Below are 13,823 nucleotides of genomic sequence, written 5' to 3'. Positions count from 1 at the left end.
TAACCGATATTAACAGTGTTGGGAGGATCATTACCGCGCTTCTTCTACAGGTAAAATCACTAAAATATTTTTCCCAACCCTGGCTGATGCAGCAAACTTCCGTCGTCATCACCAAAGTACTTTCTAAACTACCCAAATCTTTACCAGACACGGAGCTATGAGAAGTTACCTATATAGGTTTATATTAAGGAATGATGACTATTCTCCATGCGATGGTATTTCTTCACAGAGTATCGAACATCTGTTATTTCTGTGCCCATTTTTCAGTTTACAAACATAATCTCGAAGCAGAATGCAGGAAAGACGGAGTATCCTTAACAGATATTCACATGGTCGTCAAAAGTAGTTATTTAGCGCCATTGTTCTTAGACTTTGCAACAATGGTGACTGGACTGATAATAAACCAAAATCAGTGATCAAAAATCCCATTTCCAAGATAAAACTCCGAGTACCTTAGCCTTGTACATGACAAGTAAGGCTACTAAATACAGGCGTCCAAACATATATACAAAAAAACGTTATTATTTTGTTTTACATTTGATGCTCATTTTTAAATTTGAAACAGACACAACTTATGTTAACATCGAGTTCGCCTTACTTATAAACCTGGCATAAAGTTATGCCTAGGCATAGTGGTAAAATAAGGATGGGAATACTATCCCTATTCCACCAACTTTATGGTTAGGCCCAACACATAAAAAACCCAAAAAAAAGGTTTCAGGAATATATCTGCACCTCAGAGGCAGGCGGATGCAAATCCAAACGTCAAATGTTCAACAATAGCCTAAATAATCTATCCACAATATTTTGAGTTTGTCTAAATTTTATAGACTAGGACTGGATTCAACTCCCTGGGGAGCTGTTAATATTAACATATTACAACAGAGATGAAGAACATTTTAGAGAAGGTTATATAGAAGTCTAGTCATCTATTATATATTTATTTGACACTTTATATACATATACAATATATATACATATAAGGGCGGGCATATTGCCTTAAGGCAATTTCTTCCTACCTACCCAAACCGTTTAATTTGAGAAAATTACAAGTACGAGGACATGGACATATTGAATCTTACAATTTTATACAAAAATTAAAAACAAAGATTAACAAAATAATAATATATATAAAAAAATAACTAACACTATACTATGAAGAGAGGAGAGGGGATGGGAAGGAAAGAAGAAGGATAAAGGAACAATTTAAATATTTAGATAGTGACATTTTAATCTTGACTTAAATGTAAATAAAGAGGGGGCGTCTCTAACATTAGTGGGTAGATTATTCCACAATCGAGCGGCTACTACTGTGAAAGAGGAGGCAAGAAAATCTACAGGGCTTATGACCTGTCATTGGCTCGTTTAAGTGGCCACTTTTCAACATTCACCATTCAGCCCATATTTGAACATCTATATTCCTTCAATTCTTTCATCTGTTGATGTTTGTGAAGTTAAGAGCTGAAACCATTATTTATGCGGGTGAGATTCGTCTAATTGAATTATTTCACCTACATACTAGGCCGAATACACGGCTACACGGTGTGTAAAGTGGCCACTTAAACCAGCCAATGACAAGTCACAAGTCCTGTAAATGTCCAGACTTCCATATTCCCTTCTCGAAAAAAAATATTTTCCCTCTGTTGCAAAAAATTTGAATCTAAATAACTCCAGAGAGGAAATCCAGCCTGTCTAAAAGCATTTGGACATACTCAAAGCATTGTTGATCCGCTCAGATATTTCTGTCTGTTGAGATGTCGGCCTATCGGCCTATATTGAATCTGTACACTCATTTGTCACTTTTCTTTTTCTTGGGCTTAGATCTATTGGCAACGTATTCGCAGTTGTGATTCCACCTCAGTCTGCACAGATTTTGCATTGTGAACTCCTTATTACACTTCACACAGATCCAATTCGGTTCAACACCGTGTTCCTCGTGAAGGTGTTTCTGTAAATTTAATTTAGCGTATGGGCCAAAGGTTTTCACTTCACACAGTAAACACTTGAAAACAATATTCCTCGAAATTAGAGTCTTTACGAAATCGTCGGGAAAGCAGAACACGTATTCACCATTTTCATTTAAATCATAAGCCACTTGGAAGTTGGAAAGCAAAACCATCGTACAAGGCGTGAAAGTCTGCTTCAACCGAATATTTACAGAATCCTTTTCTACAGCCATCTGATCTTCCCAACTGATCAACGGCTTGTTGACATTGTTTTCGGATTTGCCGAGGTAGCGAATGTACGGATACTTGGTGAGATTGGCAAAATACCGCATGTTCGTTTCCATTTCGTGCGTACACATAGAAATATCTTTCTCAAACTCCTCTAAAACGTTCAACGTCGTCATCTTGATATCAAACGGATACGTGATGCTTACCCGTATCTTTTGCCTCGCCTGCTTGAAAAACTCCAAGATGAACGACGAAGGGAAGGATTGTGCGGATTTTGTCACGCGTTCGTATTTGAGTTTGGTACTGTTCGACTGAACCGAAGCTTTGTAGTCTGAGGTTAATTTTACGAGTTCGAACTTCGATTGGTTCAAGAATTTTCGAGTAATCTCGAAGTCGGGGTACTTTATATCGACCTCGATATGTGGCCAGTTTAGCGCGTTGAAAATTTGTTCAAAATTGAAGTTCTCTTGTTGGGGGATTCCCCACTGAATGAGGTTTTCTGTGGACATTTCACAGGTATCGGCAAATATTATCGAATTGAGATTTTTGTAGGGGCACCTCAACTCTACGGATACTTTCTCTTCTTCAACTTCCAGTTCCCCGCACTTCTTAATGTTGGCACCGACTGTCGCTATTATGTAAGTGAGATTGCTCTTCAAGTATTTGACCAGGTCTTCGTAAATGTCTTTTTCGTTTTGTTCCTCGAAATACCCCTTCCATTTTCTCAGCAAAGTTTTGGTGCACACGAAGACGATGGATATTACAAGCTTCGAGAGATGAGAAATGTCCTTTTGAAATAGTTCGAAGTATATTAATCTCATACTAACGTTCTGTATATTGTTCAGCACCCTTCGAACGCAAGATTCGTCTAAGCTACATTTTATGTCGAAAATTATTTTTGATAGTACGCTTTGTTTTATGGAAGTGATCTGAAAATAAAATATGAGAGATTAGCAAAAAAAAACAAGGATTTTTCTTAGTCTAACCAACTTAGTGAACCATTATAGTGGGAGCCGATTTTCGGACCATGCACTAATTGCGATTTAGTCGATTAAAAATATTAATAAAAATAATACTTACAGAGTTGGTCAGAGTATTATTGTAATTATTCATTATAAATGCTCTTTAGTCGTATCATCGATGCTATTATCGATTCTCCGGCAGAAAAATCAAAGAAAAATTTCGTTACATTGAATACAAGAGCGCGAACAATGACAGTTTAAAATTTGAAACTCAGATTTGAGGTACAAATTTACAACACAAACACGGCTTTCCACTTTCAGAAATGCAGACACGGATCAACAATAATTTATTGTAAAGAACATAGATCCTCAGATCGCTGTAGCACAGATCACTCGGTGGGTCCAGCGGATTGCAACCGTGGCGTGCAGTCGTTAAAAAACATAAAAACAAAACAGGCGATGCAAATATACATTTGACATTTGACAGCATAGAATATACCACAGACTACATATATCTGAATCACGTAGAAAATAATGTAAACTTATTTTTGTGGTTTTCTTCTTCTTCTTAATTTTTTTTTTTTGCCTTTTCACCTTCTAACTGGAGTGTTCTAGCCAGTGTTGAGTTTCAGATTTTTATTTATTTAAATATTTACACATGTGTTAGGACTATATACAAGTGTGTTAGTATTTAATAATAAACACTGTTCATATATAACTAATTTACAACTTAAAGCCATTTATAACTTGATATTTACATAAAATTTTGAAATGGGGATCTATATTTTTTGTGAGTGACAAAACTTTTCTTCATTTATGACCAAGCTGATGATTTAACGACAAAACACGTAAGCAAACATGACGATTTCAATTTTGAACATTACTGGAACTTTAAGCATTACCCAAAATACTTTACTAGATTAAATTGACCAAACCGTTTTTTTCCGTTTTTAAAAGAGTTTTATAATTGAAATTTCGTAATTTGATATTAATTTAATATTTAATCATCGTTGCGGCCATATATAAAGCAATGTATAATCGTATCAAAATCTTCAATTTTTTTCTCTCTACCGTTGCTCCCCTGGTCTGGTTGTATAGCCAGAACCACAGTTTCTAGATATATACAAAAAAAAGACTTGAAACGACGATCCAGAACAGGCAAAAGAAATATCGGTAGGCCTCAGAGGCAAGGTGGTCTGATAACATGAGATGGGTTACAGGAAGTGGTTTGATCCAATTGGCTTCAAATAAGGAGATTTGGAGGTCTAAGGGAAATACCTATGTTCACCATTGTTATTCTGATCACCAGACGAAGAGAGAAGAGCTTTCGACCATTTATACCATTTATACGGTGGAAAAGTAATATGGAAAAGTACATTATTTTTCTTAAATCAAAAAGTTAAAATTAAATTTATATCATTATTTATTCACTTTTTAAAGCGCCCTTGAGGTATTATATTACGAAAATGGCGCTTTATAAGTTATACGTAATTATTATTATTATTATTATACGCGAGGTCACGGACCACGATCCTCAACTTCCCGATTTTACTTTTTTTTTTTTCTCGATGCCACCGTTTCAAAACTTCTCCTGCTTTTCCGCTGTGATAAAATAGTATACTCGCTACTGGGGCGTTCTCGCTGCCAAACGGTTAGTTTTTGTGAACGCTTTTTAATATATCGTCTAAGAACTTGTCTTGTCTATCTATTGTCTATGAAGCTCACTGAAACACCGATGTACTAGATAATCTGTGGATGAACCAAAAACCAACTCACTCCAATTCAACTGTCACTTGTCTTCCAGATTCTCCTCTGTTGTGGCGCTGCTAAAGCTAGTATAGTATCTTGATACCTGTCGGAAGCCCACTTAGTAAATAAACAATAACCCATCCAAAGTAATTTGAGAAGCCGACTTTTAACCGCCTAATCGTATCCAATTACTCCCACTCTGATTTTCTATAGCTTGTCTGAATTTTCAGTCAGTATAATGTGTTATTAATAAGGGTTTTCCACTCTTAAAATGCTAAGCAACAGCAAATCATCACTGGCTAACAGTGAATCATATGTTGTGTACCTCGAGAAAGATGAAATAAAGAAATTTGAAAATGGTAAATATTTGTTGAATTGTATATTTTTTTTGCATATTCTGTGTGTGACCAGAATGCCGGAGGAGTGTTTTCGACTCTTGTATCAACGCGCTGCCGGGGGCGAATATAAGATGTTCATTAGGCGTAAAACTGATTTTTATCTAAATTAGATACCTTCAAATTCGTTAAGGTGTTTCAACTATTAATATGTTAGTTTATTAAATCTAAAATATATTTATTGTGTAATATACTGTAGTTAATATCATCATCAAACCATCAAGCTGGTGTTCCAAACGATCTTGCGGCCGTATTATCTCTTGTTTACATACGAATAAATATAAATTTATTGATATCATTCTAACTTTGCTAAAATTCCACTCGTCCATGCGCTTAGTAGCTGCACGATGATTGGTTATCTAGCTTTCATATACCAACTTAAAAATACCTAAACTTTATAAATGGGGTCTAGAATTCCAATCGTCTATGCGCTTAGTAGCTGCAAGACGTGTTGTAATCTTACTCCTTTTTACTATTCATATATTTTTTTTTTTTTTTTAGTATCATTAATACACTAAATTTATTTGTCAATTTTTAAAATGTGTAAATGGGGGCTAAATTTCTAACTGTCTATGCGCTCTGTAGCTGCAAGACGTCCTGTAATCTAGCTCCTATCTGTTATAATTTTTTATTGATCTTAATTGAAAACGAGGAACTAGAATCCCAACCTTCCATGCGCTCTGTAGCTGCAAGACGTACTGGGATATTTATTAATTGTACAGAGCCCTTGAGGTGATTTTCACAAAAATGGCGCTATATAAATTATCCAACTATAAATATATATATATATATATATATATACAAAATACATGAAAAAAACAGAAAAAACAGAACAGTTCAGAATAGCACCCCTGGGGTTATATTCTGGACCTTCTCTATCCCTCGGAGAATGATTAATTTTGCGTCGTATAATGGCCGCACAGATGATTAAACATCAAACAAATACGAACACATGCAACCAAATATGAAAATTTTCCTGTCTCTTCGTCAGGACACTCACTACACCAACATCCAAATACTATTATACACCTCCACTTTCATCATTACCGTAGTATATACAGGGTGTTCTTTAAACCCTGCCACATCCGAAACCACGATGATCAGTATGGGCAAGAAGACATATTAGCATATAAAAAAAAATATTTAGATCAAACAAATTTTTTCAAAAGAAAATATTAAAAAAAACAAATGGTTGCGTACTTCTGCAGTGGAAAAGCGAGGGGGGCGCCGCCGCGCGGTTGACGGTATATCAGAATCCCCCCTCCCCCAACCTCATTTCTCCCCTGTCGAAGTAAGCAACCATTTGTTTTTTTTAATATTTTATTTTTGTAAATTTTATTTGTTCTAAAAATTAAATTTCATTTGCCAATATGTCTTCTTGCTCATACTGATCATCGTGGTTTCGGATGTGAAAGGCTTTAAAGAACACCTGTATATAGTATTTTCAAAAATACATAAATCACATGCAGATTTATAGAGATGCGAATGCCACCATGTCTTAACATGCACGTGTATGTTTAGACATAGACATTCATCAGGCATTCGCTGTACATGTCCGGCCCATCTTAATTTAAGGAACTTCATTCGAATTTGAATTTTTCCCTCCGTTCAAATCGATTCATTATAAATTATAGAATTTGAACTTTGTAAACTAAAATCAATCATTAGAAAGTGTGTTCTTAAAATAAACACAAAACACGACTAACCACTAGCGTGGTAGAAGCGCAACTGGCCGTTAAATAAGGACGACACTATAGGGTTTATAGTCCATAATCAATGACACACACATGCTAAAACGTTTCACTTGAAATAGTGCAATGACCGAAGAAAGCAATGTCGTCATTTTCTATAGAATCCAACTCAGCATAATATAATGCAACTCTAACCGGAGTATCGTTCTGCAGTACATTCACATTGTCTCTACCATGAAGAAATGAACTACAAAGGAACGTGGTCTATAAAGAGACCACACGCAGTCAACGTCAGTCAGCCGAACACGTTCAGCTTAGTTCAGTCCATCTCTTTCCACCCGGGTGTCCGCTTATTAATCTGTTCGTATTGTATTCAATATAAAATGATTGCACAATGACTCGCTTCACCGGTCTATTTCAGGTGAAAAGGGTGCATGTGTGTGTGTCATCGATCAATGGACTTTGACCCCCGCATAGTAAATTTGTCTATCACCATCCGGGAGAACCGAATCCGATTTCCTTTTCCGGATTTTTATCTGAGAGTAGCCATCGAGTCGAGAGCACACGTCAGGGATTCCGGTGTTATTTTATAAACAACTGTATTCTTTATCTGCCTCAATACAGACTGAAGTTGTCAATATGCCTATTATTATTATAACAGCTCTGTCAATGATAATTTACATTTCAGATATGAGCTGCGATGTTTTAATAAAATTAATATCCGATATAAGAAACGGGAAAGACGTTCCGAAATGTGTCGACAATCTGGGAAACGAGGATTTAGTCAATATTTACGGCCAGCTATACAATGAGAGCATCGGAGGTTATTCTAATCTCGACATTTCTATTATCCTCTCTTCTATTAAGTTTCTTCTTAAGAAATGGGAAAATTACTTTAGAAGCGACAGAGAAGAAACAATAATTCAAATGATTATACATCTAGAGTTGTCGGAATACTTAAAGGAGAATATCAACATGTTACTTTCCATGAAAGATCAGGCTATACAGAGGCTAGAGGGACTTAAAATAGAAAAGCTGTATGTTGAAGTGCAATGCCCTCCTAAAAAACTGAAAACCATATTCTTCAATGAAATTCCACCCGGTGATGACATTATCAACAGTGTAACTCCCAGCGTAACGAATGATAGAAACGCCCAGTTCATTTCCTCCAAAGATATTCTCAACTGGCCCAACGTCGGCTTTTCTGTCATGTTTAATAATTTCAGAGTAACGCATCGAATTTTGCTTCAGTCCGAATACAAGTTGATACATTTCAAATCTGATTATAGACCGGTACATGCGAAGCGCTCCACAAAACTCGCGTGCGAAGGCTCGCCCGGTCGCAAGACTGTCCCGTCGTGCGTCATAGCCGAATATATCAACGAGATGAAGCAATTCATCCGAGTCAACGGCGGCATCCGCATCGGCCGGAAAGTAGACGTACTGAGTGTCCTGAGCGAACTGAAGATCGACATAGAACTATGTAAGGACGCAGTCTGCACGGATGTCGAGTACGTTTTACCCACCAGTGATTATCCTTACGTCCGGTACTTGGGGCTTCCGAACGGATCGCCGTTTGACGAATGCGCGATAAGTTACGAGGACCAAACGAAAGTAAACCAAGAAGCCGTGAATATTCGGCTACAAGAAACGGCGCGACCCGTGATCATTTTCTCTGTACAAACGTTCGACGTAGAATATATAAAGAAAGACTCCACCAGCTACGAGTTCGTTATGGATCCCGCTAATTTACCGACGGGGAACAGCCTTTGGTTAGTTTACGAGTGTCTTATTTGTAAAAAGGTTTTCAATAGTTATGTGGCTTCGGAAGACTTGAGTAAACATTTGGTTAACGAACACAGTTCGGAGCCCGATTGGTTCTGTGTTCGCTGTGGGAATTCCTTCTCGACGCGCAAATTATCCTGTGAAAGGTGGTCTCACCAATGTACTGTAAATACCTCCAAGAGTAAATCTAAAAAGAGTTGAAACGGAATTTATTCATTAATATGCTTTTTGAGTTGTATAGAATCAAAATAGTCAATGTGTACCATTGTTCATTTACGGCTATTAAAAAACACATTACAGAAGCTGTATTTTAAATGGGTTAACATTTTGAATGTCAGTTGTGTACCTCATTTTATTTTATTTTTGACGTTCTTAATCATAATTGTCATAAAATATACAATACTAGCGGGCCCGAACGTTGTCTTGCCTGCTATTAGCTTGGATTTTTTTTTAATAGTACCTAGGTCCTTGTTTATGATTGAATTCCAAAACTAAAAGTTATTAATATTCAAATATTGAATTTAAGTAGGTACCTAGGTACTTGTTTATGGTTGAATTTCAAAACATATAATAATCAAATAGGTGCGAAGGTTTTTACAGTCACTGTTATCAATATGTTTCTTTTTTGGGTGATGCCATGTGTGATGGATGGAACAAATCCAACACGCACGGTATCACCCAAAAAAGAAACATATTGATGTAATAATGAATTTTCATGTATAGATTTTTTTTTGCAAATGTCAAACTCGGCTCTTCTCGCTAACAGGGGTGCACTTTATTCATGAATACGATTTTCAAAAATGTATTGAATGTCAGTTAATATTATTTTAGTATTACCAAAAATCCAGTAAACATAAATAAATGGAAAGGAATGTAAGGAAAGAATTTGATTGGGATCCATAAAAAGCGAATGTTGTTTGCAAACATTCAAAAACAATCTTCTTTTAAACACAAAAAAACAACATCCTTCCATTTTTTTGTATATGCATTCTCGTCTTATGCAACCCTGGTAGGTCGGTGAAAAAAAAATATGCTTCTAACTTTTTTTTTACAGATTTGATTGAAAATTTGAATATTTACATACCCGCGCAGCGCAAAGATCTTAATTTCGCTGAAAACCGCATATAAAGCAGTTAAGCCGTTTAGGAGTTCAGTGACATCACACATACAGAAGAATTATATATATATATATATATAAAGATAGGCTCACTCTCTCTTAAAATATGAGGTTTATGGCATTACAAAAGAAATACTTTCATTTTATTTTAAATTGATAATCTTATGAGGAAGTTCAAAGTATTTAAGGTATTTTTTTTTGTTGAAAGACAGAAAGAAAAACTATGTATCATATTATCATCGCTATGTTTTTTTTAAGTTTTGAAATTACACTGCCCTTGACGTCACAAGTTGTTGTCGGTAAGTTGAGCTGACATTCAAAAAGAGAACCCTGTATGTGTGAAAACACGCCAAACATGGCTTGCCGGAAACCGGAAATCTATCACAACACATAATTGATTGGCTATTCTAAGCAGCTGTTGACTAGAACCTGCGATGTTTTAAAGTCGTTCATTTTTATCAAAACATATTTTTATTAATTTTTCATACATTTTTGAGAAACTTCGCCTCACAAATAAATGATCAAATTTATTATGTGTAAGACAACCTTTTTATATCAAATTTCCTTTAGCACTGAACTTCCTTGTTGATAACTGTAAATATGCACGTAATTTAGTAAATGAGAAAAAATACAGTATTTTGTTCAATCGATTCCAAGTTTTTGTTGTGATTATCGTTTTGTTGTGATTATCGGTTTTGTTGTGATTATCTCAAACCTTAAATAGTTTTGTTCTTATTTTTGTAATGTTGCATTGTATTATATGAAAAATAAACAACTTTTAAAGCTTAAATTTATTTCAACAGAGAGGGAAAACATTTTTGAGAAAGGAATATGGAAGTCTAGGCATTTACAGGGCTTATGACCTGTCATTGGCTGGTTTTAGTGGCCACTTTACACACTGTGTAACATTCACCATTCTCCCCATGTTTGAACATCCACATTTCCTCAACTCTTCCATCTGTTGACTTTTGTGACGTAAAAGAACTGAAATCTTTATCAATGAGCTGAAACCTTTATTACGCCGGTGAGATTCATGTAAAGTGGCCAGTAAACCAGCCAATGACAGGTAAATGCCTGCCCTGTAAATGCCTAGACTTCCATATCCCCTTCTCAAAAATGTTTTCCCTCTGTTGAAATAAATTTAAATATGAATAACTCCCTAGCGATGAAATCCAGCCAGTCTGCAAGCATTTGGACATACTCAAACATTGTTGAACTTTTAAAGTGTTTGTTTTCCAAACAGTAATTGATAACTTTGCGTAACTGTCTCTGGCACTGATGACCTTAATATTTATTTATTTATATTTCTCTCTTACAAACTATAATTAATAATCAAAATAATGTGACCTCACTGGGGTTACCCGTGCCGAGGACACTTAACAATATACTTTTTTGAAATGTTTTTACATTTGAGAATAAACAATGAAGACTAACTTAATAAACAGAGATAATTAACAAAATATTCAGACAGTTTTAAAAACTAGGTATATATGTACATCTACATTATTTACAATACAAAACGCACAATGAAAATAACAAAACCTAACATAAGCTATACACTTGTGGAGCGGTTGATTCAATATTGGTCTGGGCGAATGAGACAATCCATTTTACTTCTACCTAGCTAAAGGAATATATTACCTCTGTCACTTCAAAACTTCTTAATAATGCGGGACTGGCACCTTGCCTTTACGTAACATGTTTACCAATGCAATGCTCTATGCACCTTCAAGCAGGGATAGGGGGTATGGCAATGAAGATGATGATTTACTTTGAAATTTACAAAGTTACAAAAAATAATTTAATATTGAATCCTAACACAAATTTACGGGGTCATAACTGGAAGCTCTATCGTCCCCAATTCCACCTCAATCCCAAGAAAACCTTCCTTTCCAGCCGGGTAGTTTCAGACTGGAATAAATTGCCAAGCCTAGTTGTCCATTCCATTTCGGTCAGCCAGTTCAAAAACCGTTTGGACGTTTTTTTAGTAGGAAGAAGAACTTAAACAAAAAGCAGTACACGAGATATAGGCGCATCAGCAAAGGCTGCCTGCCTATAACAAATAACAAAACAAAAAAAAATAACAAACTTCAAAAAGCTTCTTTTTACTCTCCTGCAAATGGCCAATTTAGACATATCACATGTGCTACTGGGAGTGTGCAATGTGCAAATTAAACAACCATGTGAAAACATGGTTATTAATGCTGATTTTTTCTTAAGAGCTCTTTGATAGTACTTTTTCTGGAACAAGGTATGTAGCAGTGATGAGCAGAGATCGTTTCGATTTTCTAATTAGATGTCTCAGGATGGATGATAAGTCTACGGCCTCTTGTTCCTCAAAAAGATCCTTTCATTCCAATCAGAAAAGTTTGGGGACTGTTTATAACCCAATGTAAACTGAACTATTCACCTGGAGAGCATGTCACAATCGATGAACAATTGCTGGGATTTCGAGGAAGGTGTCCATTCAGAATGTATATTCCCAATAAACCAAATAATTATGGCATCAAAATTCCAATGATGTGCGATAGTGGAACAAAGTATATGTTAAATGCTATGCCATATATCGGGAAAGCCACAAACACTAATGGATTGCCACAAGGCGAATACTATGTAAAAGAGCTATCTCGACCTATTTATGGCACAAACTGCAATATAACCTTTGATAATTGGTTCACCTCGGTACCCCTCGCAAAATCACTTCTTCTGGAACCCTGTAAACTGACCCCTCTTGGCACTATCCCGATCTCGACCAATAGGCACGTCAATGTTCTGTTACGATGGATGTTTGACATTAGTATCATACAAACCGAAGCCTTCAAAGGTTGTTTATCTGTTGTCATCGTGTAATAAAGAAGGTGTCCTTAACCAAATAACTGGTAAGCCTGAAATAATAAAGTATTTTAATCAGACCAAGGGTGGCGTTGACACATTAGATCAAATGTGCTCCACGATGTCATGCTCAAGGAAGACCAATAACAATAGATGGCCGATGGCTGTGTTTTATGGAATACTTAACATTGCATTCATTAATTCATACATCATTTACTGTCACAATGTTATATTAGACTAGAAACTAGAAAAGCCTTTGAATCAGAGGGAATACATGAAAAAACTCAGTACTCAGCTGAGTGCACCGTGGATGACGCAAAGATTAGATGCCCCCACTTTGCCAAGGTATGTGCGAAGCAATATCGAAAATATCCTTCCAAAATCTGCTGCACAGGATTTCATAGACGACGAAGAAGAACCTTCGGCCAAAAAAGGCGCTACTGCAGCTACTACACATCTAAAAAAAAAAGAAATGTTAAAGATGACCTGCGCCAAATACAAAAGTACAGTTTGCGGAGGACACAAGAATGACGTTTGTCATAGTATCTAAAGAAAATTATTAGGATATTATTTATTTTTTAAGACTGATTATATTGTAGTTTACTTGTTTGTAAGAAAAAAAAACTATTTTTGTGATAATTAGCAGGATTTTGTCCCATAAGCTTAAAGCTGTTGATATTTGTAACTTTTTCAAATAGGTCTCAAAATTTAAGATTAACATTACTTAAAATAAACAAATTTATAATACAAATGCATTTTATTTTAAAACTTATTCCGTACTTTGAAAATAACTAAGTCAGTTCAAATAAATATAAATTATTAGCACTAAATTGGCATTTAAAAAGTGTGCGCCTCTGAAGAGTATGGTTATCTTTTACTATGTATTGTGTATGGTTATCTTTCTAGGGTTAATTATTATGGCTTAACATGGGCACAGCCCAAAAAGCCATAACGTGTAAACAAATATAATTTTAAATAAATACATTTTGTGATAGTTGGTTGGTATGTTTTGTATTAAATATACATAATAAAAAGTCAATGGTAATCTGTCGACCTCGTGGTGTAGTAGTCGGCACGTATGCCTACCAGTAAGAGGTCTCAGGTTCGATTCCCGACAT

The 13,823-nt window shown here is 35.6% G+C and overlaps 2 protein-coding genes across 2 annotated transcripts; one reads left to right on the top strand and one right to left on the bottom strand.

The window, feature by feature from the left end:
• Positions 1-1,655: 1,655 nt before the first annotated feature.
• Positions 1,656-3,589, bottom strand: LOC148273055 (uncharacterized). The gene is made up of 2 exons (XM_088239208.1): positions 3,255-3,589; positions 1,656-3,103 (listed from the first exon to the last, which is right to left on the bottom strand). Exons 1-2 carry the CDS (start codon positions 3,285-3,287, stop codon positions 1,790-1,792), a joined length of 1,347 nt encoding a protein of 448 aa, XP_088095334.1. The 5' UTR covers positions 3,288-3,589; the 3' UTR covers positions 1,656-1,789.
• Positions 3,590-4,859: 1,270 nt separating this feature from the next.
• On the top strand, positions 4,860-9,058 carry LOC148273054 (uncharacterized). The gene is made up of 2 exons (XM_088239220.1): positions 4,860-5,244; positions 7,660-9,058. Exons 1-2 carry the CDS (start codon positions 5,157-5,159, stop codon positions 8,955-8,957), a joined length of 1,386 nt encoding a protein of 461 aa, XP_088095346.1. The 5' UTR covers positions 4,860-5,156; the 3' UTR covers positions 8,958-9,058.
• The last annotated feature ends 4,765 nt before the right edge of the window (positions 9,059-13,823 follow it).

This window comes from Micrasema longulum, unplaced genomic scaffold (assembly GCF_059751315.1).
Source record: "Micrasema longulum isolate JH-2025_06_02 unplaced genomic scaffold, ASM5975131v1 h1tg002094l, whole genome shotgun sequence".
Lineage (NCBI taxonomy): Eukaryota > Metazoa > Arthropoda > Insecta > Trichoptera > Brachycentridae > Micrasema > Micrasema longulum.
The sequence above is the reverse complement of the archived record's forward strand: the minus strand, read 5'-3'. Positions and strand labels throughout refer to the sequence as shown.